The following is a 25,967-nucleotide window of genomic DNA, read 5'->3' as shown; positions in this document are numbered from 1 at the left end:
ATTTTGATGAAAAAAATACAATTTCCCCCTTTTTTTATCTCAAAGATTTGCACTCCTTGCCATTTTTGCCATGAAAAGCTGTGTTCATTGCAGGAAATGACAACAATGTTGTGCCAAGTTGAATCTTAAAGAATTCATAGGAATGACTGAAGCTTCTTGCAAGTGAACCCTTGCAGAGTGAAAAGCAGTCATTTCACCTGGTTCAAATCATGCATCTTTTACTGATATTCAGAGGAGCAGAGAAGGTTCATGTAGTAGGAGGATGTGCTTCGGACATTGTTCTGTTATTATAGATGGACACAAAGACTTTCTTTGACCCAAAAGCGTATCTTTGCTCTTATGTCCAGTGTGCAGTTGCACCAGACAAAGCTTCAAGAAAATGTGTTATTTCTCTCTTTAAGAAGGGCCAGAAAGATACCAGTTTCCCTAGAAGGCAGTGAATGCTACCATGGTCTCCTAGCAGCAAAGAATAATTTCTCAGTGAAACAAGATGTTGTGATGAAAAAAATAATAAAAATGTATATGCAAATGATGCAACCTTTTCTACACAGATTTTTTTTATCTGCTGTTAGGGGTTAGCTTATTGAGATGAAAGCAGGACTGAAGGGAGCAGTTTTTTGGGGAGAGGAGTAATTTTTTTCAGGGGTCCAGCTGTTAGTAAAATTAGCTGAAGCCAAGTAGGCCGTACCGATCTCACACAGGTCCCCTCCGTAGCTGGGAAGGCATAAGCATTTGAAAGAGTCGATGCCATCAACGCAGGTAGCTCCATTCAGACAGGGGCTTGAGTGGCACTCATCAATGTCTGCAAGAAATGAAGGGCTGCCATTAGGACCCTGGGCAGGGAACTCCACCAACAAGATTTCCTTGCTTGTTCAGGAGGAAGCATCAATAGTTTGGGGAGAACTTGGGAGTCAACAATGGGCTTGTTTTTCAAACGGCTGCTACTGCTGAATCCTTGGCCAGTGTTGTAATGACCTGAAGAAGGACATTTGATGCCCAAAAGCTTGCCTAACATCTCCACCAACTATACAGTTGGGCCAATAAAGGATATAATAAAAAAAAACCCCAAACCCTTTGCTTCTCACATATTTCTTGCACTGTTATGGTTATAGCAACATGCCAACCCAACGACTGCTGAAGAAAAAAGCAAAAAAGCCCTATCCACCATAGAAGAAAGAGATCATTTTTCCACTCAAACTTCTGCCACTTGATATGATGATATTAGAGCAATGTCAGCAGGGGCGGTCAGGAGGTCTTTCAGTAATATTCTGGTCAGTATTTTTTGACATCTCGCATGTCTCCTCTTTGTCTCCTTTCCCTGCCTGCGTTGATCAAACATGTAAATTTGGGGCTATGTCTCAGCTTTCATCAGCTAACTGGCTCCCAGACAGAAGTTGCCTTCTCTTAAGGAAAAGAAGCACCCTAAACACAGCTTCTTCTCCCTTCTTCTCCCTTCTATCTCTTCTTGGTTCACTCCTCAGATCTGGCTCTTCCTAACTGAAACCTCACTTACTCCAGAGTGCAGCTTGGTGCAGCTGAGACTGGGGAGGTGAGGGTTGTTCTAAGCCACCCACCTTTTCCTCCCTCGATGAACTGAAGGTTGGCTCTATGAGTCATTTCTTCCACCCCTTTGTTAGCTATGGGCTGAAAGGTGCTGGTGGACAGGCAGTTTCCCTTGCTTTACAGAAGCCACAGAGTTCCTCACCTTGGGAAGATGCTTGGCTAATCATAAACTCTATGAATAGTTCCAGCGGTGCAAAGAGATCTTTGTGTTTGTCAGAATTTGATCCCAAGTCTCCTAGGTTTTCCATTCTGCCTGCTACCACCACCACAGACAAGATATGCCATTGCCTTAATAACACATCAGCACCGGGAGAGAAAAAAAAGAAATGGGGATTTCGTACTCAGACTGTAATCACAATGGCCAGTTTGTACTTGTACTCCATAAAATGTATATCTCATTGAAAGGAGAAGATCTTATTATCCATTTAGCCTGAGCTTTAGTCCTATTCTTTGTTGAGCCTTGAAATCAGAAAGAAAAATAATTGGAATGAAAAAAGACTGCAGAGATGCTCAACTCAAGACATGAAAGAACACGAGTAAGAAAGTAAAGGTGTCAAAATGTATACACAAAGGATTGTGGACTAAAAAGAGTTGCTGGTTAGATCCTCTGATGAGACTATTCTTTCTTTCAGAGTCCTGTTAGCCTCCAAACTGCTGAAAGTCTTTAAAGATGCTGAATTTAAGAGAAGTCATTTGGCTTACACTCCACAGTGCACTTCAGGACACGATAGGTTAATGGAAAACAGAAGGTGAAGTAGAGCAGAACATGGAAATGGCCATACGAGAGCAGAACAACGATCCATCAAGTTCAGTATTCTGTCTTCCGCTGTAATGGAGCAGACCACGAGTCAACATAACCTGGAGATCCTCTCTCCTGACATGCCAGACCAGGGAAGTGGTCTATCACAAGCAAATAGTCTTTTTGTAGCTGCCTGAGAGCAGGCCAATGATTTACCTTGCCTCTCTGCCTTGCCATCCACAGAGACCAATACTAGATGCTTCTGAGAGAAGTGTAAAGTGCCTAAAAGGCATCTAGCTAAAGTACTAAATAATGGGGAAAATTCTTCCTGGCCACAGCTTGTAACTAGCTTTAGGACTCAGATCCTTTGTCATGTCCATTCTAGTTTGTGTCCCAGTGGATTTTACAAATATTCTTGCAATGGGTTATGAGTCATTTAACCCAATTTTTTCATTTGATTTTCTTTGGAAGCAGGACTAGTTTCTCTGGACTGACCTTTAACAAAATTCATATTTTCTCAACCATTATTTTCAGTATGATGGGAGGGAAGGTAAATGCGCTGCTTTCATTAACACTACCATCAAGCATTTTGTGACATTCCGGAAGAAAATGAAAACTATTTACCTAGTAGAAAAAAACAGCCAAGTCAGATCGGTTGCAGCTTATCAGCTCGTGTCTTTGAACCCTAGGAGATTTAAAATGCAAGAAAGAACCCAAACGATATCACGGGATGACTTAAATCTTAGCACCAGGTTTCCCAACAGCAGTAGCAGCAGAAGTTCGTGCCAATCACAGTGGACGTCACCTGAACAAGTAAGGAAAGGTTCTCCTTTGTCTGTTAGCTTCTTTTAAGTGGAAAGAGAGCTGTTGAAATGGGGATAAAGCATGTAAAGGAGCTAAAGCAGAATGTTGAGCAGGGAACTCCGAATAGTGGGCTCTTCATTTTCTTCACTAATGGGGACTAAACACTTTATGCACCCAAGATCTCTTTCAGGTGCAGTGGTTTCACCTACCCAAGTCCTGGACGAAGAAGGACAGCAGATGCACACATGGGGTAGTGCACTGCATCAAATCTCAGTTCAGGAAATAGCATTAGAACAGAACTTCCTTTTGGAGATGTTGTATATAATATGCACTGTACATATTATACATACTGTATAATTGCTTTATACATACACGCATATATATATAAATATATAGCTCGTATATATTATATATATTCAGAGAGAGAGCCAGTGTACATTTAAATAGTTTTGGCAAAACAAATAACACAAGGAAATACAAATAATTGTTTTCAATATGCATTCTGCAGATATTTTTAAAATGATATTTGAAATGTATGAGGATAATAAATATCAAATTACCCTTTTGCCCTTTGGGGGAGGCAATACACCTTCCTCTGTATTAGAAAGCATCTATTCTATACAGTTAGCAGGATTTTCAGTCTTGTACACATCAAAATATTTAGAGCTGGCATTACTTATTCTCCATTCACCTTGTTCAGACATGGTGTTAGAGATGTTTCATCATTTCACCTAGTATTAATATCATTAGGGATGCGGTCTCTAGATATACTGGAGAATGGGTCTGGGTGTGGATCTCTGATACTTCCTATGAGCCTAAACTCACTGGATTTACATGAGAAGGAAACTGCAGTAAAACCCATGCTTAACCAAATCCAATCTATTACTTAATGCCTATATTTTGTTAACCCTTCAGAAGCCACAAATATACATTACGCATCTGTAACCAGCCTGGAAAACAACAACACTCTAGGTGTTAATATTCCTTTTTACCATCCTAATCTTAACGATTTAGAAGAATTTCAGTCAGGCACACCACAGCAGAGACTCAGTTGATGTTAGGCTGCAGAGACCTCTAAGCAGCAGTCAGATGTCGTGTATCCTAATACATGAAAGAACATACACAGCTGAGGTTGTTAGTAGGGTTGTTAGCTGTAGCTGTGTTGGTCTAAGGACACAGGCAGACAAGGTTCTTTGGGGAGACGTGATATCTTTTATTAGACCAACTAAATAGTTGGAAAACCTGTTCTTTGCAAGCTTTTGGGCACAAACATCCTTCTTCAGGCATATAAGAAAGTCTGCCGGTGAATTATGTGCTCTGTTGGGTAGATTAGTTACTTAGTAAGTTATGCAAATTAAAAAAAAAATCTTTGTCTTTTCATTTGACTCTCCAGGTGACTCCCTCGAAAAGTTTCTCTTCAAGGACAGGAAGAAAAATCTATTCTTATTATTTAAGTGTTAACAATGTACTTGGCATAGTAGCATATACAGAATGAAACAGCCCCAATAAAAGCTTTCAGTCCAAGAGAAAACCTAGGGAAGACAATGCATTGTGGAGCTGAGAACAGGCAGCACATTTAAAGCATATTATTAATTCATTTCTTGAGGGCATCGGGAAATTAATGAGTCTTTAAAACATGATTTATACTTACTCAAGATCATAAGACATTCTAAAAGGCCATTCAAATGTATTGTCACAACATTGTTTTTAAAAGGGCTAGAGTTTTAGGCCTAACATTTTCACAGTTAATTAAAAATGAGAATTGGACTTTGTATTTGATCATTTTAAGTTGTTGACTGAAGAAAGCAAAGGAGCAGCAGGATTAATCTGAACACTTTATTTAGACAAACCCAGAAAAGAATATTAACTTCAATATTTTCTACCTAGGTTTTCTTTAACTTTCTCAAATATTGCACATTCGTAGTCCTACTCTATTCTGGTAGTGTGAGATACAAAATAAATATTCTGAAGCACTTTTGCTTTTGTAAGTTGTGATAGAGCATGGGAACTGGAAAAAGAAACCAAAGTGAACAAAAGTGACACCGGCCAGCTATTTACTTTTACTATGAAGTTCAGTGACTGGCAAAAGGGAACAAACAGGGCCAGTGCTGAAAATAGGGCGTATTAGAACTTTTAAACTTTCAGTAGTTTAAAATCTTATACTCATTAACAATTGTAAGATGTTTTAAAAAATGAAATATGGATGTATTTCATAGATGATAGCCTATATCACAGACAGTCTTGAATATTAATGAAACAAAGTTAGTTCTGGCTTTAAAATGTTTTCTAAGGTGGAACCAGCAAGCAAGCAGGAGGTTAAGTATCACCCAGATACTGAACAATGTCTATGGCTTTCTCAAAACTGAGTAAACTGTTTGGAAATGCACTCTAGCATCCAGACTCTTGGCACCACTCTGCAGAAAGTGAAACTTGAAGCATAAAAAACAGGATTTTTTTCAATATGTGCAACAGACCCCACTAGGGCTGGCTTTTACAGGGGCTTCTCACAAGCTTGAACTTTTAAACAGGGGACCAAACAAGACAAATAATTGCCTTTTAGAAACTGAAAAGTAGCTTATTCAGACTCCATAAATCTACATTCCAGGGACTCCTGGGAATAGCGTGGATTCTCTTCTGATGGTATAAGAAAGAAAGAAGAGTTCCTTCTTGCTTCCCAACTGCTGTCCCTCACCCCGCTAGCAGTTTGGGGGACATCTAAGACGATAATTACACAATCTGCAATGCTGTAACCAGATCCTGATCTGAGGAGAAACGATTTGATAAAGAAAATGAAAGACTTTTTGAACAGAACAGGTAAACAGTGATGTGAGATCATATGGAGAAAGTCTAATTTTACCTCTTAAGCTGCAGGAGAATACTATATAATTAAATCTGAGCCTCAGTACATAGCAGAGGGCTAAAAAACTTGCCATAACTGTAATGTGTTCTATTAAATTACAAAATGCAGCCACTTAACAGGAAAATGTCTTGGCTTTGTGGAACCCTCCTCTTCTTGTAATCGTCACAAGAGCTGAGAACAAACACGGACAACCAAAGAGTCGCAGGCCTCCTTAGCGCCAGTCTATTCTACGTAAAAGGGAAGCTCATTACATATACAAGAATATTGGCCCAAGACTTTAGGTTCTATCCTCCCAGCAGGTTTTTAATTAAACACATAAACACGTGACTTAAATATAGCCAAGAAACACCAAATAATCTGACTGATCAATATGAATCTCTGCTTGTGCCTATTTTATGATTTTTTAAAGAATTTTCTTCTACTGGTAGCAATGAAAGATCCTTTGGGCTTCAGGCCATGAAGACACACAGTACACATTTAGGCCAACTTGAGCAGGGTCGCCTCTGTGGGCAACCAGCCCTGTAATACGGCACCCACCTTTGTGATTCAAGCCTGTTCGTAAATTGTCATTTCAGCAAATCACGTTTTCCCCTTGCCCTGAGTGAAGTTTTTAAAGTCACCACCTAGTTGCTGCTTTGCCCATGGAAACTTGTGGATGGTGAGACCAGTTCCATAAGCAACTCTTCAAGATTTAGGCTTGTGTGACTGAAGGGTGTGAATATGATTGTTGAATACAAACACATGCTGGCCCTAGATCATTCCTTTGGCTAGAAACCTTGAAAACACCAGCATTGTAAAGGTAATCTTTCGCCAGCTGGAAGATACTTCCATCACTGACATTCACATATTCATGAAATCGTATATCATGCAGAGCAGAGAAACTTCCTTTTAAAAATCATCATTTAAAAAAGATAATGCAATCCATTTGAAACCCTAAAAAGGCAGGCGCAGAACACTGAGGTCGCTCTTTCTGTTGCTCATTGCTTTGGGCTCCTTTTGCAAGGTGAATTAGATTCAGCCCTGACTTATTGTTGGTTAATATTATTTATTTTTTGTGGCAATGTGCCAACAAATGCTTAGCACAACCCAAAATGAAGGCAATCCAAACAGTCCTGTCCTATAGAGCTCACTAAATGAGAAAGACGAGACACAGGCAGACCCAAAGCAAGGGAGCATTATGGACAGATTATTAAATACTACTATTGTTCTGTGCATGCAGACTTCTCTGTTTCATTTATCTAATACCTTTCATCTCAAAGAATCCCAAAGCACTGTGAAGACTAACTGGGCTTACACTGGAAAAAAAACGGTGTAGATATTTGTTCTATTTAAAAAAAAAAATCACTTTATGCAACATTTATGTCTGTTTTCTAGATGCAATTCATCCCCTAGCAGACAGGCCAGTCTAACTACCGTGCATCCCTTACATTCTGCTCTTAAATGGGACTTGTATTGACTCTGCATAGGGATCACTTCCCTGCTCCATAAGTGTCTTAACAAATAAACTTTGTCAGTATAAAAAGGCATGTTTTAAACATGAATGCTGGAATATTCATTGAACACAGACTGAATCACATAACTAATTTATGACAAGTAATTGTTTGAACTCCCTGCTGTTGTCACTTACTTATGCAAATTCTCTGACTTGAAAACCAAAACAAAATGCTGTTATTTTTGTAGCTTACCACATTTAACATTTTGAAGATTTGCAACAAGCTGTTCACAAATGAGCTATGGGCCACCTATCCCTCTCTGAAGAGATTTGTCAAGCATTTGGGGCCATAAATTCGCACAAGGGTTTTGCAATCTGTTTGTGTGTAAGTTATAAATTGATAAAAGAAACAAAAATAAACTTTTTCCCCTTACACCTTATTTGCTAAGTCCAAATGTTTAGTCATCTCTTCACCATCCCTTTCACTGACATGCCATCATTTATTCATGAAACATGGTGGCAGTTGTAGGCCAATAACACTACCAGTTACTCCTGCAAAAACATGTAATGATCAGAACCGCTCCGGAAAGGCAGCACCAAGCCCCATGCCTGGTACCACGAAGGAGCAGTGATCCAGTAATTGTTCTTCTTTGTCATCCACTCCACTTTCAGACTCACAGCATGCCCCAGCTAAGCGGCACTGGGATTAATAGTGACTCAGAATGAAAAAGCCCAAGTTTCTGAGTCACACGCCACCTTTCCCTGCAGCAAAGTGTCCCTACTACTGCACTGAGGGATCTCGATCAGTATTTGCTCAAAGGATGACTGCTTTCTACAGCAGCTCTGCACTGTTCCCGGCCGATGGACACTGCAGTGGGTCATTTAGCTTCTATGCAACTGAAGCTTAACCAGATCCGAAGCTGGATCTTGTCACTTGTCCTCCACCTTCTTTATGTGTCAAAAGTAACAAAGATTTGTCCTTCATATGTATGCAGCTTCTGTGGATGTATGAGGGTAACCAAAAGAAACAGACTGGAGTAGGATTACATGTCTAAATTGAATGAAGAACTTGAATAGGATACAGCATCATAGGAATCACCAGACCAAGTAATTATTTTATTGATGAGAGCAAGAGAGTCTGGATATATCAGAAATAGTATAAGCTTTATGCCCCCTTGAGACATTATAAAATAATATTTTTCACTTCTAGGCCATCTTCCATATAACAATCTCAAGTGCATTGTGATTAGAAGTGGATTAAGCTTCACAACTCGCCTCTGAGGTAGGTTATTATTATCTCTGTTTTAAAGAGGAGAAAATTGAAGAATAAAGAAATGAAGTGACTTCTCCAAGTTATCTGAGTCATTTAGCAACAGAAATGGAATTCAAAACCAACTTTCTGCTCTGACCATTAGAAGCATTGCTGCCAAATGCACCTCTGTAAACTCAAAGCCGCCCTCATGAGCGGTCTATGTCAGTTAAACTTAAGAAAATAGTTTTGGGAGAAATGATGAGCAATATTTTTAGCTCAAAGTGGCTGTGCCAAATATTATTGCATATATGCACTGTATGACATATTAACTAAAATTTACAGGGGCAATTTACAAAAACAGCACAATTGCACATGTAAAACAGATACACAGCTGCATGCTAATGTTTATACAATGGCAGTCATACTCACGCCCTTCCTTACTTATTAAAATCTTTAGATGGGCTAGCCCAGACTTATCCTTGCTTGTAACAAAGTGAAACTGTACCCTGAACAGAAATACCAAAGAGCTCCATGTAAGCCCTGACTCAGCTCTCCACTCTGTGAGGCAGCAATAGCCACCAGGTAAATGATTGTTGAGGAATAATATTCTTTTTAATTCTTAAGGGGTGACTTTTTCACCAAAACATTCTAGCACATCATGTCTGGCCACTCACACAATCACTGGATAGACTGAATAATACTGAGCTGGATACCTGCCAGAAGAGTAACATGAACTTTTCACCATAAAGATTTTATAATCTTGAATACTGAAGCCATTTATACTGACACATACAACTGAACCTACCAGGCCACAGACTGTTAGAGGGCGGACAAGAGAAAGAGTACAGTGGAACAGAGAGATATCAGCACAGCCATAAAAGCTAAAATTAATTTGATCTACAAATTAGATCATCACACATCTCATACACTTCATTCTCTGTATCCAATTCTGGCTGCAAACAGAGGCACAAGACTCAATACACAAACCAGAACCTCAGTTACTCACTTCTATTCCTCTAAAGACTTTGCAGAGATATATTTTCTTATATTTCCCAAGCACCACTGGGCCTGAGATACCAAGGCACAGTAATCTGGACCCTTGGCGTGGCTAAATGTGCAGAAAAAATGGGGGTGGGAGTGAGACTTTTTGGATATGACAACTCTTGGCTGCTGTATGTAGTGAAATTTCAGCTGGATTTTGGTGGGCAGATTGGCACCTGGCATCTCAAGCAGGGTGAATGGAGCGGAGACAGTGCCTGTACACCCACACATTGACAAAATACAATGCAAAGGACTACAAATGTGGGTTGGCCGGTACACCTAGTGCTCTGACATGTACAGCTCAAAGAGCAGAGTGCCTCCTTTTTGCTCTTTTTAATCCCCTAAGCATCAACTCAAGAAGCCAGAAGATCTATAACAACAGACCTACTGTGCCTTAACGAACATTTATGAAGCCAAGGCATTCATTTACAAGTACATCATGGAATGGGATAAGGAAATACAAGAGTGATGGATGTTCCCTGTTAGCCAACTTCTCTGCCTCCCCCTTGCACCATTCAAAAAACCAGGATTAAATCCTTCTATTGAGCCAGGGTGAAAAGAACAACTAGCTTTGCTAGGATTTGGGGACAACAAGGTCTCCCAATTTTCTCTGTACTGGCCATGACGAAAGGAAAATGAACTCTCCACAGTCTGCCTCAGATACACTGTAGTCATGGACACATCCACAATATCACTTTCTTTTGGCCAACACTTATTTTCTCCTTGTCCCACATCTCCAACAAAGCTGAGGACGGAGCTTACCTATATCACAGCGATCCCCCATGTACCCAGGTGGGCACAAGCAAGCGATACCTCCATCTCGTTCTTGGCAGGTGCCAGCTCCACAGGGGTTCTCATCACATGTCTTGGGTACAACTGTAACCACCAAGAGTAAACCTATTAGCCAAACTTATTCTCATACCTTTTGCACCTGTGTAATGAAGGTATGGCAGCACAATCACAAGCTCATAGGATCATAGGAAAGTAGGGTTGGAAGGGACCTCACAAGGTCATCTAGTCCAGCCCCCTGCTCAAGGCAGGATTGTCCCCAACTAAACCATCCCAGTGAAGCATCTGGTCAACCTGTTCTTGAAACTTTTCAGGGATGGAGATTCCACACTTCTCTAGCTAGCCTGTTCCAAACCTTGACCATTTACATCAGGGGTCAGCAACCCCCGGCATGCGTGCCGAGCATGGCACACAAGGCCATTTTGCTCGGGATACAACCGCCAGCCCAGGCTCTAAGCAGCTGCTGCCAGCCACGGAGCCCAGGCTGCTCCCAGCAGGAAGCTGGAAGGCTGCAAGCCCTGCTGCAAGCAGACTGGGCTGCATGGGCCGGCTGCAGCCAGGAGGCTGCAAACAGCTGCTCCGGGCTCCCGCATGTCGGCACTCCGGCACCTTTCAAGGTAGACATTGTGGTTTTTTGGCACTCCAGTCAAAAAACATTGCCTACTCCTGATTTACATAGTCGGAAAGTTCCTTCCAATCTCCAACCTAAATTTTCCTTACTGTAGCTTGAAGCCATTGCTGCTAGTCCCATCCCCTATGGCCACAGAGAAAGGCCCATCTCCATCCTCTCTATAATTGCCCCTCAGGCACTTGAAGACTGTTATCAAATCTCCCTTCAGTTTGCTCTTCTCCAGACTAAATAACTCTAGTTCTTTCAGCTTTCCCTTTTAAGTCTTGCTTCCTAGGCTCCTATAATCATTTTTGTCACTTTGTCTTGGACTCTTTCCAATCCGCCCACATCCTTTGTGAAGTGTAGGGCACAAACCTGGACACAGTACTGGACACTGTACACAGGGATGCCAGCTATCTATACCTCAGTGCTTTTGCACTCTGCAGTTACTATATTAATCTGCTGTTATCTTTGATTTCAGGCTACTTTATTTCAGTTGAGTATACAGAAGGTCAGACACAAACTCCAGGGAGAGATTTATGAGATAACTGTGATGCCAATTATAGAACTGATTGCTGTGCTTGTTTAAATAGAAGCAATCGACTATTTCATATTTCAGGGCATATTCTACTGCAGGCATGAGAAAGAAGTATCCCTTCATCCTGCTGCCATGGGCAGAGCTGCACAGTTCTATCTTTCTCTGAAGCATTATCAGTTGCTGTGAGACATCTAGGATGCTGGGCTTGATGGCCCAGTGATTTGATCTAGCTTGGCAAGCCTCATATACAACTTAATTAGGTAAGTTAATTACCTTTTCATTACATTCCCTAATGCAATAATTCATTACATTTATTACATTATGTCGCTATATAGAACCCCCAAATCCCCTTTTATAAAAGCGAAGTCAGCACATCTGTGGAGGCACACTGGAAGAACAACATACATTTTTAACAGTACCTTCTGCAGTCAGCCTTGCAACATCTGTTGCTTCTTGTGAAACTTGAGGCAGGATAGCGGTGGCAGTGGGTGATATCTGCAGAGTTTCTAGAACAGCAGCTGTTTCTATCTCTTGTCCTGACACCACAGGAGTAGAGGACTCTATTTCAAGCTGGGCCTCTTCAGGACCCTTGGGCTTTTGTGTTAATTCAACATCTGGAATACTGGTACTGATTACAATGTCTGGGGCAGAGGTTTCTCCTGAGATGTCTGGGACTGTGTGTGTATGTGTTCCTGAAGTATCTGCAGAAATTTCCCTCCTCTCTTCAGGCGTTCCAGAAGATTCGCCACTGACCAAAGATATGCCAGATGTGTCAGTGCTAGTTTCAGGCAATGTGGATGTTTCACCACTCGATTCATGAATGGTAGCAGTTTCTATGCTAATTTCAGGCAATGTGGATGTTTCACTGCTGGTTTCATGAACGGTAGCAGTTTCTATGCTAACTTCAGGCAATGCTGATGTTTCATCACTGGTTCCACCAACTGTAGCAGTTTCTATACTAATTTTAGGCAATGCTGATGTTTCATCACTGGTTCCACCAACTGTAGCAGTTTCTATACTAATATCGGGGAATGCTGATGTTTCATCACTGGTTCCACCAACTGTAGCAGTTTCTATACTAATATCGGGGAATGCTGATGTTTCATCGCTGGTTCCACCAACTGTAGCTGTTTCTATACTAATTTCGGGCAATGCTGATGTTTCACCACTGGCTTCCTGGACTGTAGCAGTTTCTATGTGAATTTCAGGCAATGCAGATGTTTCACCACTGGTTTCATGAACAGTTGAAGTTTCTATGCTAATTTCAGGCAATGCAGATGTTTCACCGCTGGTTTCATGAACAGTTGAAGTTTCTATGCTAATTTCAGGCAATGCAGATGTTTCACCACTGGTTTCACGAACTGTTGAAGTCTCAGTGCTGATTTCGGGCAATGCTGATGTTTCACCACTGATTTCATAAGCTGTTGATGTTTCTGGACTAATTTCAGGCAATGCAGATGTTTCCCCACTACTTTCTCCAGATGCAGAAGCATCCCCACTTGGTTCAAAGATATGTGGGACTGTGACAGCTGTTTCTCCACCTAGCTCCTGTGAAACTGTTGGCTTTGTCACTACTTCTTCTAGATCAGAAGTAATTAATGTAACTTCTGGAAGTCCTGATTCCTCCCCACTAACTTCAGTCACTGCTGAGGTCAGGCCACTTAGGTCTGTGACTCCAGAAATTTCTCCACTAAAATATGGAACACCTGACGGCTCCCCACTGATGTCTACTGTCCCCGAGGGTAGGCCACTAATATCCACCATTCCAGACACTTCTCCAGATGTTTCTCTTTCCCCTGAAGGAAGTCCACTAATTTCTAACACCCCAGATGGCCCTTCTCCTGCCTCCTGTGAGACAGATGTCTGTGTTACAACTTCTACCAAGGTTGTATCCACAAGAGAGATAGTGGGAAGGCCAGACTGGAGCCCACTATAATCATAAACACCAGAGGGCTGGCCACTACTGACCTCGACACCAGAGATTTCTCCACTGATGTCGGGTATTCCACTTGGAAGTCCACTTATTTCAGGCATTCCCGAAACTTCCCCACTGAAGTCTATTAGCCCTGAAGGCAATCCGCTAACATCTAAAATTCCAGATACTGCACCTGATGTATCTTCCTCTCCTGAATGCAATCCACTGATTTCCAAAATCTCTTTTGCTTCTGCTTCTGTAATGGAAGGGGTTGTCACTTCAACCACACTGGCATTTATAAAGGTAATGCCTGAGGGCTCACCACTTTCATCACCACCAGAAACCAGGCCACTGAGGTCTACAAAACCACTTATGTCAGGTATCCCTGATGGTGCTCCACTGATATCAATTCCTGAGGGTAATCCACTGACATCAGGTATCCCAGAGGGCATTCCACTGATGTCCACCCCTGAGGGTAACCCACTGATATCAGGTATTCCCGATGGTGCTCCGCTGAGATCAGGTATGCCAGAGGGTTCTCCGCTGATATCAGCTCCTGAGGGTAACCCGCTGATTTTTCCGCTGATGTCCCATTCAGCAGAGGGTAAACCTGACAGGTCTCCTTCACCACTGACCCCAATTACTCCTTTCCCTTCCTGTTCCATTTCTGCTGCAGTTGTTCCAACTTCCACCAAAGTGGTACGGTCGATGTAGACAGTAGGAATACCAGACGGCAGTCCACTTTCCTCTCCCGACGGCAGGCCACTGGTTAGTTCAACACCAGAGACTTCTCCACTAAATCCAGAAGGCAGTCCACTGATTTCTGGAAGCTCAGTGATTTCCTCTCCAGATGGCATCCCACTGATGTCTGGGATTCCAGAAGCAGACACTGCTAGGTCTTCCTCTCCAGATGGCAAACCACTGACATCAGTAATTACCGGGGGCATTCCACTTACATCCCCCGAGGGGAGACCGCTCTCTCCAGGAAGGAGGCCACTGATATCCAGGTCTGCAGATGGTATTCCACTTTCTCCAGTCCAGGAGGGTTCTCCGCTAGGTTCAAAAATTCCAGATGCTGATTCCCCACTTACATCTGGGGCTCCAGGTACCCAGCCTGAACTTGTTGGTTCACCGCTGATTTGAGGCTCTCCGGATGCAGAGATGTCCCATGACACGCCACTGACAGAAGCCTCTGCACTTGTTTCTTCTGGTATTGCACTAACAGGAGGGAAAACAGATGGACTCACTGGAAAAGAAGGGAGAGAGAGAGCGAGAAGAAAAAAAAAAAGATTTAACAAACTGGTCTCAAAGAGCTATTAATAATAATATTCTGTTTGATTTTGCTCCCAAACTGACATCTAATAAAATGAAATGATGGACTGTGAGGATGAGGGCAGAAAGTTCTACACACTTCCCAGATCTCCCTTCTTACCAGGACATTTGTTAATGAAGATTATCTTTTAAATAACTGGAAAAACACTGGAATTTAAAACCTCATGTGACAGCACAAATTCCCAAAGCATGGCCTTTAGGACAAAGCTCCTAGTCCAACAGTCAGAGGTAGAAACCGCTACTGTTTCTGCAGATAGGGCATGGCACCCTGTTTGGAGGAAGCTTTGGTCCCTGGCTTCAAGTTATGTCCTTCCTGGAAGTCAGAATCTGAAATTAGTTTCTCTCTTTAATACATACATCCATGTGTTATTGAAAGGTAGATCACAACTGCTACCTGCACTGATTTTGTATTGTAGGGTTGACTTGAGTTTCTGTTATGAGAGTGTGGCTTGCTTGGTTTTAAGATGTTCACTGAATCACCTTCAGAAAAAAAATCACATGTGTAGGCTAAGTTTTCCAGAAATGAGTGCGTTTAAATCTCAGTGTACTAAATTTACAGCCCCATTAGTGGTAACTGTTTGCACACAGGTTACAGCAGAAAGTCTAAGTAAATTAAAGTGGTTTTATTTGCTCTAAGTAAATTAAAGTGACCAGAGCCCACACTTCCATCTACTTTTCAAAATACCCTTTTCCTTTACTAGAAGTCCAGTTTGTCATGGGTCGCTTGTGAATAATGAAGTATCCATGAAAAATACTATGTTTCACTCAGTGTGTTTCAGAAGACTGAACTTCTTTAGAGTGTCAGGGCTTAGAGAGTAGCTCAGCTAAAAGGTGCATGTGAGACGAATGTAGATTCTTGAGTCAGAAATTAACTTCTTATAAAGGGAGCAGCGCAGAACTTTCTCCTTCATCGCTCTATTTCTCAGCTGGATTCAGACTGTGATTCTACTTAACAAGCCTTAGCGAGGACAAGTTATGATGTTTCTAGATTGCCGCCATCCCACATTTTCTCACTCTGATGTGACCCACCACCCAAGGGGAAGCGCGACCCACCTGATAGCAATGATATGTCAGTTGGAAAGACTTCTGCTCCCCATTCTGTCTGATTTTCAGGTCCAGTGGCAAGCTCTGTTTCCACAGTTGTCTCTTCCCCAGAGGGCACTTCCTCCACTCCAGGGATCACTTGGGTTGCAATCAGATCTTCTTCAAAGAATGGGGTAGCCCCTTCAACTTCCTGCAGAGATGGCAGGGCTGGAACAGAAAGATATTGAAAGGAATTTCTATGACTATCCTCTCTCTCTCAGGTGCCTGAGGCCGCTCCTCAAATAGTCTCAAGCGGAAGAACAATGTAAGGATAGCTATAAATAAGTATATAACATTTCTCATTACTGACGGCAAGCAGGTTAAGCTACACTAAACAAAGTATAAACCGTATGAGACTTAATGGGTCTTGTCTAACCTCAGTTTTCCATTTCCATGACAATAAATGAATGCAAACGAACAATCTGTTGTCCCTGTGTGTCCTGGCAAGAAATGGCTACTTGTGGTAAACACCTCTTAGTATAAAGTAGAACTAAAGCGTAACCATTGCCCCCATGAAGTCCTCTTCCCGGATAAGACATTGTTTTCCTTGTGACCTGGGCATTGTACGCTAGGAAGAGTAGATGGTACCTCTGAAACAGAACGCGTGGTGCTTTGAGAGTGGGTCAGGAAATCCTGTTTGGTTAGGGTTCAGGTAGATGGTCCTCACTCCAGGTTTGTCTCCTCCACACGTAGCACGTGGAGTAACAATAGGATATCGAAGGCTGCCATCGGCAAGCCAGCCGGCATGGCATCTATCTAGGCCTAGCTTCCAGGCAGCCTGGAGTTGTCCAGTCGAGGCCAAGGTGGAATTTTGGCTTTCACAGTATTCCTGGGCTTCTTGGAAGGTGAACTGGTCTGGCTGGGTTGCAAAGAACACCTCACCTAGGGGAAAAAACCAACAATTCTTGACACCTAGAATCTCATTTCCTCTGGATAGATCAGACCCTCCTGCACAAACTGCAAAATTTTGCCGGCAGTTTCATTTTGATGCTGTTTTGACTCATTTTGAGCTTGAAACAGCAAAATTGAAACAAAACAGAGAGCTTCAAAACAGCCTTGAAATGAAACGAGGCAAGCAGAAACTTTTCAAAGTTTTTGAAAAGTTTTGAGTTTTGGACCTAAGCTGGGCTTGTCTCCAGGGAAACAGAAGCTAAAGTAAGGAGAGGGAAAGAGAAGTGGGGGGAAGGAGTGCTCTCATTATTGACTGAGTAGCTGGCCAATGACTGTGACCCTTCCCTGAGGTCCCTTCCAATTCCAGGGCCTCGGGGAGTGGGATGGAAAAACTGCATAAAAGGCAGCATTGTTTGAACTGCCCTGCTTTCTGCCTTGGTGTCAGTTGAGTGAGGGTGCACCTGAACACACACACCCACACATGTCACAAGTTTTGCCTGTCAGCAGCCAGAGGTGCAGGGCCCCAGAACCCAGACTCCCGCTGCACCTATCTCTTTGACAGTTGGCAGGCTTCATGGCTGCAGCAGGGGCTACCATCCCTGCAGCTTTCACCCCGCTGCACCTTAACACACACACTGTCACCCGTCATGAGTTTTGCTTGTCCGCAGCTTGAGGTGCAGTTTCCCCCAAACTCCTGCACCGATCTCCTTGAAACTTGGCAGGTTTTGTGACCTCAGCAGGGGCTAGCATGTCTGCAGTTTTGACACTGCTGTGGCTTACCAGATACACATGATATGAGTTTTACTCTCAAGTTTTAAGGTGCAGTTTCTCCCAAACCCCTTTACCTATCTCCCTGAAACTTGGTAGGTTTCATGCCTGTATAAGGAGCTACCATGTCTGCAAGTTTCATCCAAATAAGGCCAGAAATGACATAGTTATAGGCTGTTTCAAGCTTTCCTGTTATAGCCTATGGGCAAAATGTTGAAACAGTGTTGAAACAGCGAAACGGCTTTGATGAAACGAAACAGAAGTGGTTTTGAATCAAAATGAAATTTGAAATTAAATGCTGTTCTGTTGAAATGTCGAAACGGAACGGTGCTGTTTTGCACAGCCCTACTACATACCCCCTCTCTGCCTTCTCCAACATAAGTATTCAGAGGTACATGCAGAACATACCCTTCAGCCTGTCGATGTAACAGTATACGTCATACATCTCTGATGCTGGGCGCATGCCGTATGTCCGAACGCCTGGGGAGCTGTCCTTGTCGCCTACACATCTGCTCCGTGGAGTCACAATGGGATATCTTTCAAAGGGAAAAGAAAGAGAGCTGCTCAGTGATGATCCTGAATATCTCAGGATTCAAGGAGCATGCTCAAGGGAAAGGGAAGTAAATTCCCCACTGATTAATAACAGCAGCAGCGGGACCTTTAGCATTTAGAGGTGCCAAAAGTCTTGAGTATGGTTTGGAAACGTGGTGAGCACTCCACAAAAGAGGGAAATGCAACACATATGGCTGATGAAGGGTGTTTGTTCCCGAAAACTTGCAATTCAAGAATTTTTTTTGCAAAAACCTTGTTGGTCTAATAGAAGATGTCATGTCTACTACGAGTCCTGACACATATGGGGATGCATTCACAGTTCAAGAGCACACTATACTGCAAACTGAATTGTGTTTTCCTCTGTTTCAGGTAGCTGGATCCTGTTGTAAATGGAGCTAAAGGGCTCATTTGAGAGAACCCCTTCCCAAACCCAGAAGGCTCAGTCTCATTGCTGAATATTTCTTTCAAGGGTGTCTTCACTTGACCTGACGTGATCTTACCTGACTGTCTGGTCCCGCAGCCAGCCAGCATCACATTGATCAAAGCCAGCCTCATAGGCCGCCTGCAGCTGTTCAGGAGTAGCAATGACAGCATGGTTATCCAGGCAGGCCTGTTGGGCTTGGACGAAATTGAGGGAATATCTGTTGGTGGCTGGTCGGTAATGAAATACAACACCTGGTGGGAAAAGCAAGATAGCAATGAGACATGGACTTGGAGACCCTCTCCCACCCCAGATGCACATGTTGAAAGAACCTTCAAAACCAGCCTGGTAGGAGCAATGTCTGCTGAAACTATTAGATTGAAACACTATTTACTGCAATCTGCTTTTAGTAAAGATGGGGATATCCCAGGGGTCTCCTGTTCTTCCTACAAAGCAGATGAGTCAGTGGCTGAGGAGGGTTGCACACAGGATTTTGGAGCATGACAATGTAGTCTGAGCACCAGATGACTGGGGCTCTTCTATGGTAACATGAGGTGCCCTTCAGTCTCCTCCTCACTACTCCTGTTTCATGCACAGAGGGGAGGACAGGGACACATGGTGCTATCTGGTGTCTGAGGCAAAGGAAAGGCTGGGCTGGGTATACCCAGATCTGACCTCCTCCTTTCTAGGTGGGCAGTACTCAGGTTTTGTCAGCTGAAGCAGCTGTGTGGCAGGCCTGCCAGGAAATGGATCTTGAGGTTTCTTGTTATCCCTGTGACTTACCAGTGGGAGAAATGGGCTGCTCAGGAATGAGTGCGATGTCAGGAGCGGCTGTCACCTGCACAATCTGTTCTTCCATTGTAAATGCTGAGGCAGACTCTAGTTCTGGGGGGGTAGTCACCCCCAAGGCCTCCTCCACCGAGCTCACCTCTGGTGCCTCGCTGGTGTAGAAAGTCTCCAGTGCCCAGGTGGTGACCTCTTCAGGAATGGCCCACACTGGTGTGGCTTCCTCTTCAGTCACGTTCTCTGCCTCCGTGAAAGCTGTTTCAGCAGTGATGCCAGTGGCAAAAAGACCAGGTGTCACCGTGAAGCCTTCATACAGCTCTGAGGCAGTGGGCGTAATGTCAATTGGCCCCAGGGTTGCAATGCTGCCACGAGCTTCCTCCTCCGTGACATTGTGTGGGAGAGGTAGCTCTACTTCAGTTCGAGTGACAGTTTGGATGGTGAAGGCACTGCCCAATTCACCTGCTGTTTCATCGGTGAAATTCTCCGGGACCAAACTTTCAAAGTCCACATCTATATCAAGAGACAATGTGTCCTTTATTGACCACTGCAAGGGACAGTCTACTAGAGTCAGGCTTAATGAAATAAATTTGTTTTGGGATGCTGTCTCAAGAAAGGGGTCAGGCGTGCAGATGCTCTGACAGGAGATGGATGATTGGATGGGTGTGGGGCTGTGGATCAAGGGGTGGGTGTAAGGGGAGAGGGAGAAGATGATGTGATAGCACCAAGGGTATATGATGGAGTGGGTGTACAGATGTTATAAGGGGAGATGCTACTGTGATGAGAGATAGGCCATGTGAGCAGATGGCCTGTGGACCAACTGGCAGCTCTTCCATCTTGAAAACTGACTTGCACCTGGCACTGGCCTACCTGGCATTGGTTGGAATATACCTAGCAGCTGCACTTGTCTGGAGGGATAATCCTTGTATTTTCAAAAGTAAAATACCAACCATTTCCCCACTGGGACCCTACAATCTCCCACAACCCAGAGCATTTTCACTGACGTAAAGGGTAAATCCCTGTTTCGGTTCCTGTATGCTGTATAGCTCTCACACGGGTTAGCTGGGGTAGATGGCCCCCTGCGTGCATGCCGGAGCGTGGCACATGAAGGCATTTTGCTTGATACGCCTGCCTTGGGCCAACGGCAGGGAAGGGGCCAGGGCTGTGCTGCCACAACAAGGATCAGGCCTCTTGTGGCTCCCCCAGCATCTGCCCCAGGCATGCCAACATCTTACAACTCGAGATTGCTGGTGTTTTTGGCACTCGCCTCCAAAACCCTGCTGACCCGCGATGGGCAGTCAGACCTCCCTTTCCATCCCCTTTGTGTACTCCTCCTAACCCTGAAACTCTGGGGTAGCCTGCGGTTATTGTAGTCTGGAGTGACCTCTAGTGCCTGCAGCTGGGATTTAAAATACAAAGCCCCAAACAGGAGGAAGAAAGCACGAACACTTCGGTAATGCTGCACAGAAAATGTGAGCCAGGGAGCGAAGGACAGAAAAAGACAATTAATACTACCATGAGACCTCTCACTCCCGGAGTCCCACTCAGGTCACTTCTCTCCTTGGTCCTTTCCTACATCTACATGCAGCCACTAAGTGAACAGGTCAAATGAAAGGACTCAAGTGTTTGCAGTATGACATGATGATGATGATGAGAATGGGGATGCGCTTGAATCATGTTCCCCTCATTCCCTGCTTACACCCCAGAGCTAAAACTCCTGTTACCGGAGACGTAAGGCCACACATCCAGGTCTACACTGAATGCCTGGAATAACTCATGGGAAAAACAGGGAAGGAAATGTCAAGTGTTCAAAATGAGGGATCCAGACACCAAACAGAGAACCGCCAGCAGTGCCTCTCTGAAGACATTTAGAGCGCCAGTGGACATCCCACAGAAGGACTCTGTCCAGAGACGTGAGATAACTAAGGATAGGATATAGATCCCCCAGTCACAGAGTACCCCCTGTTGAGCTTCCTTTTCCTGGTTACAGAAAGGGTTTCTTTGGCCAAGACCAGGGGGCAGTTGATGAGGAGGTCCTGAGACTTCATGATGAAGATTCATACCCACAAGCAGTTAATTCAGCTTGCAGTTTAGGACCACTTTTGATTCCTCACTTAGGCAAAGCTCTCACACATCAACACCCGCGAGTAAGGATTTCAACCATCTTATTTCTATCCCATCCTGGCAGATGGTGACTTGGCCTCTCTTATTCACACCTTTGTCACCTCTTATCTGCTCTACACATAGCCAGGAAGCCATCAGCACTTAGAAGAAGCCAGAAAATACAGAACAAGCCTCCTCTGCAACACAGGCCATTTTAATCACCTTAGATCTGTACTCTTCTTCCTACACTGGCTTTCCAGAGAAATTTAAATGATCTTAAAGCCTTGGGCCTTATCTTTAAGGTCCTTCATGTCCTGGTCCTAAGATATATAAAAGATCTAAATCTTTGGTGCTGGGGAATTACTGTATGCTTCTCTGGCACGATAGAGCTCTCTGTGTAGAACTAAAGCTTTTCTGTATTAGAGCAGAATTTCTTGGGGATCCATCTAAGTCTCTGAAGTAAATATCCCTTGGAAATAAGATCACCATAAACCACACACTTTCTGCTTCATTTGTAAGGCCTTGATCTTGCCTTGTCCAAAATAAATATCAACCTGTATTAAAAAAAATTCCATATGAAACAACACCCCTCTGCACATGCTTCTCTCTGTGGGAGAATATTAGTTTCCTTGCTCAAAGCACAAGAAGGAGATGTTCAGATATTTATTTAATTATTGTTTTTCATAGATGAGACTATGGAATAGTCTTCCAAAGGAAACTAGAGAAGTCTCATCAGTTAAAATTGTAATGGACAAAACACCGGAGAACAGACTGTGCTAAGCAGTCATATACTGGATGCATGGGACATAATGGCGGGGTTTGTATTTCTAATTCACAGGTCTGTGATAATTCAGCTCTGGCTGGGAAGCACTGCCTCTGGCTCTTGGCATTTGCTGCTTACTAACACCAATGGATGCACTGTACTCAAGTCAGCGCACTCAGGGCACTCACCTGTGTAGCAGATGGCATCATAGCGAGTATGGGGGTGAGGGTACCCAGTCTGATTGACATACAGGTATACTGTCCGCACCCCCACCAGGTTCCCACCGCAGTTTGGACGTGCCTTGGAGATGGGGTACCTAACGCTTTGGTCTGCCAGCCAGCCTGCACTGCACACATCCATGCCACCCTTCCAGGCCAGGTACAGCTCTCCTGTGGTGGCCAAACGGGCTCCAAGACTGTGGCATTTCTCTGCAGCTTCCTGGAAAGTAAACTTCTCTGAGGAAGTGGCATAGAAGACTTGACCTGCATTAATAACAATTCATGAAATCAATGATTTGCTTTGAGGCTTAATTCTTCCATCACCCAATTCTCCCAACCCTTGTCTTTTGTTCTTGGAAGCTGGTCGTTGGGAGGAAAGATCAAAAGAGCTGCCTATGTACGGCTTGCATAAGTGACAACTCTGGGGGTGACATACCTATCTACAAATGGCAAAAAGGTGGGGATGAATATTCAAAGGTGAAACAAGGGGACATACGTTATGGGAGGACAGTATGACACGGATCATTTTAGGTTTGATTTTCAGAATGCACTTCACCCCCACGGACCTCACTTGTAGGTGTGAGTGATCAGTACCTCTTCAAATGAGGGCCACAATTAAGTTTGAGCAGTAAGACAGTGGGATAGCCTCCTAAAGTAATCATGGGAGCCCCATTAACTTAGTTATTTAAAACCAGAGAGGATAGTGACTTGTCTTTGGGGATAATCCAGTGTCAGCAGGGGCTCTTCCACCCCCAATTTATCTCATTTCCAGCCCTTTTGGTTCAATAATTATCTGTCATACAGATATGCAAGGTCTAGCCATCCTGCCCCTTTGTGGAATTATTAAGAGAAACCAAAGACCACCTTTCATTTCTTCTGCATAACAATAGACGTCATATGTTTCGTCAGTCTCCCGAACACCATAGGTTCTCACGCCAGGAAACTCATCCTTGTCACCATAGCAACGCTCCCGAGGGAAATGGATAGGGTACCTGAGAGAGAAAGAGTGCACGGGAGATGCCCAGTGAGTAAACAGACATCATGGAAGGTGGGATTTGCGGGGTGGAAGGCCATTGGGATGAGCTGAAACAGGTGGTGGAGAATCAGAACTGGACTTTAAAGATCTCTGCATGTGGGATGTGTAGCACAGGCAGAGCAAAACCTGCCAGTTTTTCCTGGACGAGGGAAGAGGGAGAAGGAGGCCTAGTCTTTCCCATACCTCAGCATGATAAGGTGAAGGGGGAGGATCATTCAGCCATTCACCAAAGACACTAGTGCAGAGAGAGGAGCTAGTTTTCAGGCTTCCCTGGTGCCTTACTTGACGTGTTCAAGATGTAGCCATATCTACTGAGCTTGGCCCAGGAAGCAGTTTGCATGGGCTGTAACCAAATCACCATTCCCAGCCTGGGAGATATTCAGTCCTTAGGTCTTAAGCAACGATTGCCCAGCAAACCAGCAATGGAAGTAGTTTCCTGATGGGGATACTTAACCACTGGGAAATGGATTGAGATCCACCAGCTCCTGTCACACCAGGTGAATAGAGGATTGTAACCTTCGCTGGTTATAATGAACCAGGGACTGGGTTTAAACCAGTGACCTAGCTGCGGCAGTCCTTCTGGTTGAATACCCCTTTCCTTCCCCTTTCAGGGCCCTCCTTTGCCATCTTCAGCTAATTACCTGACAGTCTGATCAGCCAGCCAGCCGGCATCACACTGTTCAAACCCATCTTCATAGGCAGCCTGCAGCTGTTCCGGGGTTGCGATGACAGCACTGTTCTGAATACAGGCCTGCTTTGCCTTCTCAAAGTTCAAGGTGTACCTGGTGGAGATGGCTCTGTAATGGAACACGACTCCTGGAAAACACATTGGCCGGCACACGCACACATGTGCACAGATCAGTCACTGAATGAACCGCCCTTCTCCATCTTCCCTTTCAAAGGATTTAGCAAGCCAGCAAAGAGGCATTACATTTCATGTGTAAAATAATGCATCGGCCATGCATCATTGTATTGCACAGGTGGCCCACTATTCCCTAAACATATTCCATTTTTCCTCACTTAGCGTACCAGCACCCATCAACCACTAGATATCTGGTGTGCTGGACATTGCACAAATATACAGGAAGGCCTGGAGCCTTCATATGTACCGCTATCATATTTAAGCCCTTTTTTTCCATAGATAGTGACCATTAAAAAAATTGGCTGTATGCACGCTCAGCCTGGCATAGGAAGGATTAGAATCAGAAAGACCAGGTCTGGAAGGGACTTCAGGATGTCAGTGAGTCAAACCCCCTGATCAAATCAGGGTCGTCCCTGTCTAAACCACTCCAGGCAAGTGTTTGCCTAACCTGCAGAAAAGGATATAAGGGTTATCATGGACTACCAGCTGAGTATAAGGCAACATACAGCTACTTGTATGTTTTTGGAAAAAAATGTATATGTTCTTTCAGAAAAGACCAATTGTCTCTACTTAGTACCATATCTCCTAGCAAGGTAGGTGAGACTAAAAGTCCTTACACTCTGGTTTCTTGCTGTACCTCTTCAGACCAGTATCCCATTTTGTCCAGCATTGATCCTGTCAGCTGCCCAGAGTAGTGGTCCAGCTAGTTCTGCCACACAGAATTACTTCATTTATCTATTTAGCCTGGAATTCCAGTTCCTGTCCACTTTAGGATAAACCACTAGTCCAGCCTATTTCACTCCTGCTTAGCTGCTTGATGATGACTCATGCTGATCCTGATATAATTAAGAAATAAGGACTTCCCAAAAGAGTCACACCCTTTGCAAACATATTGCACCCTTCTCCTTTCTGCCTAATTAAATTAGCCTGTCAGCTTTATTTCCCAAATGCAGTATTGGGGCAGGGTCTCACCTTTCACTATGACCTCAATTGTGTCCTGTCTGTCCTCGATACCATGCATCACTCCACAGCGATAAATCCCACTGTCATTGGACCTTAATGCCTTGATTTCCAAGCTGGCATCAGTGGGGATGGCAGGATAATTGGGCATAGATATCACCTCCTTGTACTCGGTGTTGATTCGAACTTTCCCATCTGTGGCCACTAGCAAGACTACTTCCTTCCCGTCAGAAAGTCTGCTCCATTTGATTCTTGGGGTCAGAGGAGAGATGGTATCATAATCTATTGGGTCGCTGAAGTAGCAGGGGATAATCAGAGAGTTTCCCAGCACAACTTTCAGAGGAGACTGTTCAGGTATCTTCACTTCCAGTCCATCACCATTGTCTGCCAGCCCAAAGATTGTGAGAAGAAAATGGAAGATGAATTAATCATACTCATCAGCCATAACCACCAACACTTACAAAGTAGCCTTTATGTTATAAACTGCTCCCACAATTTTCCAGTATATGACTGTACAATCTAAGTCACTGTTTTAGAGTGACAGGCTGAAATAAGGTCATGTGATCTGAGGTAGACTGGCACTTCTGATGCAGCCCCCTTGTCACCACTTTCCCCTTCCCATGCAGCCCAAACCCCAAAGCCCCCTGCTACT

General features: G+C 43.8%; 1 protein-coding gene across 3 annotated transcripts in view; it reads right to left on the bottom strand.

Annotated features, from left to right (window-relative positions):
* The window catches only part of ACAN (aggrecan), a 78,627-nt gene that overhangs the window by 12,239 nt on the left and 40,421 nt on the right, over window positions 1-25,967 (bottom strand). For 2 of the 3 annotated variants that reach the window (XM_090028783.1, XM_090028784.1), the window contains 12 exons: window positions 25,328-25,699; window positions 24,135-24,309; window positions 23,322-23,449; window positions 22,428-22,721; window positions 19,374-19,886; window positions 18,670-18,844; window positions 18,026-18,153; window positions 16,547-16,840; window positions 15,929-16,126; window positions 12,048-14,789; window positions 10,454-10,567; window positions 689-802 (listed from right to left, as the gene is read on the bottom strand). In XM_090028783.1, coding sequence (XP_089884909.1) covers window positions 689-802; window positions 10,454-10,567; window positions 12,048-14,789; window positions 15,929-16,126; window positions 16,547-16,840; window positions 18,026-18,153; window positions 18,670-18,844; window positions 19,374-19,886; window positions 22,428-22,721; window positions 23,322-23,449; window positions 24,135-24,309; window positions 25,328-25,699 — 5,247 coding nt within the window. The remainder of the gene's footprint in view (window positions 1-688; window positions 803-10,453; window positions 10,568-12,047; window positions 14,790-15,928; window positions 16,127-16,546; window positions 16,841-18,025; window positions 18,154-18,669; window positions 18,845-19,373; window positions 19,887-22,427; window positions 22,722-23,321; window positions 23,450-24,134; window positions 24,310-25,327; window positions 25,700-25,967) is intronic. The other variant, XM_090028785.1, reaches the window with a different exon arrangement.

The sequence above is a fragment of the Crocodylus siamensis genome, chromosome 15 (assembly GCF_052110815.1).
Source record: "Crocodylus siamensis isolate JL-2025a chromosome 15, ASM5211081v1, whole genome shotgun sequence".
Lineage (NCBI taxonomy): Eukaryota > Metazoa > Chordata > Crocodylia > Crocodylidae > Crocodylus > Crocodylus siamensis.
The sequence above is the reverse complement of the archived record's forward strand: the minus strand, read 5'-3'. Positions and strand labels throughout refer to the sequence as shown.